The 4,567-nt window shown below is 47.0% G+C and overlaps 1 protein-coding gene across 42 annotated transcripts in view; it reads right to left on the bottom strand.

Annotated features, from left to right (window-relative positions):
• The window catches only part of Trpm3 (transient receptor potential cation channel subfamily M member 3), a 533,889-nt gene that overhangs the window by 106,928 nt on the left and 422,394 nt on the right, over positions 1 to 4,567 (bottom strand). For 34 of the 42 annotated variants that reach the window (XM_029472394.1, XM_029472404.1, XM_029472405.1 and 31 more), the window contains 2 exons: positions 3,094 to 3,194; positions 1,624 to 1,758 (listed from right to left, as the gene is read on the bottom strand). In XM_029472394.1, coding sequence (XP_029328254.1) covers positions 1,624 to 1,758; positions 3,094 to 3,194 — 236 coding nt within the window. The remainder of the gene's footprint in view (positions 1 to 1,623; positions 1,759 to 3,093; positions 3,195 to 4,567) is intronic. The other 8 variants (XM_029472397.1, XM_021152588.2, XM_021152593.2 and 5 more) reach the window with 1 other exon arrangement.

Below are 4,567 nucleotides of genomic sequence, written 5' to 3'. Positions count from 1 at the left end.
CAGGTGACTACCACCTGTTTGATGATGGGAGCACTGCAGGTGACTACCACCTGTTGATGGGAGCCCTGCAGGTGACCACCACCTGTGGATGGGAGTGATGAGACCTTGGCTTGAGGTCTAGGAACAGGCTTCTTTCTTTCCTTCTTTTCCAGGCTTTGGAATGACCCTTCGTACTGCCATAACTCTCTAACTGATTTCTAAGTCATGATGGCCATTATTCATTACTGTAAGTCTCAGTGTGTTGAGGCAAGACAAGCTTGTAGGGGAAGCAGAAGTCTGGATCTATTCTGCCAGCCGACTTACTTCCTGCAGTGACATTAAGATGAAGCTAGCTGCTATTACCTACCATCTGCCTTTAGTCCGGGCCAGTCCATAGCTCTATCCCATCACACTCAGGGTGCTGGGACAGACATTGTGGCCAGTGAATCAAAAGGCAGCCTCTGAAAAGAGGCTTAAATTTGTTACTGAGTTCTTTCTGCCGTTGTTGTTATTCAGAGATCTAGGACGTTTAATCAACTACTTCTTAGTCTCTGTGTATGCTTTACACTTTTGTGACTACAGAATTCATGTTGCATTTCCTACGAGTACAGCAGTGGGGGAGATGAGGCTGTTAGGTGATAGGTGACTTGGTTACAAGGGTACCTTCTTTGTAAGTGGAATTGAGGGCTAGACAGAAGTGGGTTCATATTTCTGTACTTCCAACCATTCTGTCGTTTGCCCCTTTCAGTGGACACATTCTGGAAAGACAAAGTGACTCTCACTATGTAGTGAAGCTACTGGCACCTTGATCTTGGACTTCCAGCCTCCAGAACTGTGACAAAGGAAAGCATGTTCTTTATAAATTACTCAGCCTCAGGCATTCTGTTGTAGCCGCACAAATAGACTAAGACTGCCACAGTTTTCTCATCTGTGAAATGGTAAAAAAAAAAAATCAGTTCTTTAAACACACTTGGCTTTTTAGTGAATGCCACTGCAGAGAACAGCCATTACCACAACATGTTTTTGGATGATTCCAGGGTATTTTATACTTTCTATCATGGTGTGGGGGTGCAGGGTGTGTGTGTGTGCATGTGTGCATGTGTGTATGTGTATGTGCGTGTGCATGTGTGTGTGTGCATGTGTGTATGTGTGTGCATGTGTGTATGTGTGTGTGCATGTGCATGTATGTGTGTGTGCATGTGTGTATGTGTGTGTGCGAACTTAATAGCTCCGAGGATGGCATAGTGATACAAGCTACTTAATAAGCATCATTTGATGGTTGGTGCTAAACCAACCCTCCTTGCACTATTTGTCACCAACACCCCCCTAGGCTTACAGAGTGCGTGTGTTCCAATTGACAGGGACCTGCTTGTGGTTTTGAGTTAGAATCTGAGAACAACGCCCTATGGTGATCACAACACCTTTTGCCTAAGATGCTGACAACTGAGCAGTTAGAACAAGTGAGTTCTTGGTGACTCGGTGTCTGTCGTCTATTCAGGTGTGAGGGAATGCGCGTGAGGAATGACGCATGCATCACAGGAGAGACAGGAAGAGAATCACAGGCATGGGGCTGTGGGGCAGGCAGGAGGAGGGAAACAAACAGAAGAGAAAGAGAAATGAAAAGGCATCTTAGCTTGGCCCTACCGTATTGTACAGTTCCTCTAGTCTGGAGATGGTGAGAAAACGGTGCATGCTTACTCCATTTTCTATGAGTAATTTCACAAAATCCACTCTGTCCAGGACTAGGGCATCCAGCATGGCTTGCTCCAGGGACCCTACCTGCAATTCAAGACATCCACTTAGCCTGCCCATGTCAGAGAAGAGCAGTTCCTCTGTGCTCACCCAGAAGGCTTGATATCTGCAAGTCTCTAGATGAACCAGACAGAGCCAGTGCTCCGATGCCAGGTGGCACCCCTGGTCCTGGAAGCACAGGTCTTGGGAAACAGAAGTCAAGGACTCCAGGTCTAGAAGCTACTTTCTCTCCTAAGTCTCTTTCTTGTTCTGGAGCCTCAGGATCCAAGGTCTTCCTCCTGATGGATTCTCTGGCTAGTTTTCTGCTGTGCCTGTACAGGTGGCACTAGACACTTTCCTGCCTACCTTTCCTTCTTTCCTAGGCTCTGAATGAGAGCCCGGGCTGACTTGAGGATAGGAACCCAGGAAAACATAGCTGAGGGCCAAACAGGCCTGGACAGGTGTGCAGGTGTGTAGTAACGGACACTCCGGAGGCAAGCTGGTATCACATAACTTAAGAACAATGTATTTTCTGGGTTGGAGCTCTGGACTGGCTGTGATTTGTATTCTTCTCACGTTTCTCTCATTTTTTTCCAACGTCCAGATTCCTTGACAAATACGCTCCCCGATTAGAAATCCTTGAACTCTATAAGGACAAGTGCTCAGTGGTGACCAGAGCTCCTGGGGATGGAAGGTTCAAAGAGTCTTACTTCCAAGCTGCTGCTGGACTGCCACCCGTGGATGCGTGCGCACATCACCCAATGGCCCATTTCCCAAGTTATGATTTTTGACAGTCAAATGACGGGGGAAAGAAAAAAGCCACGGACAGTTATATAAAGCTTTGGTTCACTTGTGCTGGGATAAGCCGACCTGTGCTCAACCACCAGGACCAGATGGTACCTGTACACAGAGGCCTGGCCCATTAGCAAACCAGCAGGAATGTGCCGCCATTTGGTGGCAGCAGCTTCCTCCTTCTGCTCGCCTAAAAGACAACCAGAAACATGCGAATCCTCTCTCTCTCTCTCTCTCTCTCTCTCTCTCTCTCTCTCTCTCTCACTCCCTCCCTCCCTCCATTCCTCTAAATTTTAACTTTTTTATAACTGTATCCTCAAAGATTGAATAATAAGATAGGCTATGCGTCCAAAAATTGCTAAGAGCCAGGGAACTTTTAGTGGTGCGCTTAGCAATATCGTCCACTAGGTGGCAGCATGTTCCCAAACACGAGACTGCTGCCCAGCCACATGCTGTGCTATGTAAAAGAAGATTCTTCCATCCCTGCCCCAACCCCGCCCAAATTTCTGATCCACTTTCAAAGGTTCCGTAAAAACCCTTGTCAAGCGCGTGGTGGCTTTTCAAGGGCAACGACGACGACGTATACTCTACCGGCCACTGCTGCCCGTAAATAAAGATCTGGCTGCGAGCGATGTCAACTCTGTTCCAGGCTAAAGCTAAGCTCAGTTGGTCTGGGGCGGATGCATTGGCGCCTGTATAAAGTGGGACGGAAAAACACAACAAAACAAAACAAAAACAAAGAAACAAAAAAAAAAGACAAGAGAAACACAGTAGTTAGTTATGCCACGAAGACCCTTCCAGACACTTCTTCGTCGATTCCTCCTCTCCACAGCCAAACTAAGGAGCCGTGTGACTCCATTCCACTAATGACATTTTGTGTGTGTTGTGTGTCTGTGCGCACGCGCGGGCAGGGGATCCTTCTTTGCCACGGTCTGATTTCCTGTGCACTGTAGATTATCTATCTTCTATCTATCTATCTATCTATCTATCTATCTATCTATCTATCTATCTACTGTTTATTTTAAAGACAGGATGGGGCACTCATTCCTGGCTTGGCTTCCTCGATGTTGGAATAGCAGGTGAGTGTCGCCATGCCCGACATCGATTGCATTTCAATACCCAATAGCCACGTGTGACTAGAAGCACATATAACATTTCTGTCTCTACAGAAGGTTCTGCTGTGATAGGCATGCTGTCCACACATGCGGACTCTCAGCAGCTGCCTGTGTGACTGAGAACAGGTACAGCCTAGAAGGTAGTGGGGATATCTTGCATCCTCTGCTGCCCATCTTGTGGTTGGGTGAGATAGGACCTCTCTAAGCCACTGTTCTGCCAGCTAGAAAATGAGAACAATAAAAATTATCCTATCTTATTTAATAGAGATGCCCTGCGACCAAAATGGAACCATATATGTGAGTTCACATGTCAACAGGTTTTTTCCCCCATTGATACCCTTGGCGTATGGAGTAAGAGACCTCACTGCACCCTGGTCCATTTTTACTCTACTGAATATCCGACTAGCAGGGGAGAGGAGAAAACAGAAAGCACTCTCTTTTGGCTCAGAGAATTTGAAAAGTGAACATATGTTTGGCAAGCTCTTAGGAATTTCCATGTGTTGTGCTAAGGAATGTCCCAAGCGGTCCTAGACATTGGCTCTTGCTATCGGCACCGGGCAGATGAAGACGCACAAGTCCAGGGTGGCTAGAGTGACAGGGAAAGGTCACACATCTCCTAACAGAATGCACAGAAGCATTTATTATGGTGCAGTGACATTCTAGCCAGAGCCAGCCATTGTGAATTCTGACCATCCCCACAGGCTCCTCCTTGGGGAAGGTTAGAATCAATATGAGGGCCCGCTTCCTGCTGACCACACTATGAATGTATGCGACCTCCACATGGGGCTGCTTGTCAGCATTATCTGGAGATCTTTACACGAAGGCTGTGACAGCCCCACACCAATTCCATCACATTGCCAGGAGTCTCTAAAGCCCCCAGATGTTCCCTGTGTGCATCAGGAACAGGAATCTACGGACCCAGATGCCTCTTTTTTTTTTTTTTTTTTTTT

The sequence above is a fragment of the Mus caroli genome, chromosome 19, assembly GCF_900094665.2.
Source record: "Mus caroli chromosome 19, CAROLI_EIJ_v1.1, whole genome shotgun sequence".
In the NCBI taxonomy this organism is placed as follows: Eukaryota; Metazoa; Chordata; class Mammalia; order Rodentia; family Muridae; genus Mus; species Mus caroli.
Note: the sequence above shows the minus strand (reverse complement) of the source record. Positions and strands in the feature narration are given on the sequence as shown.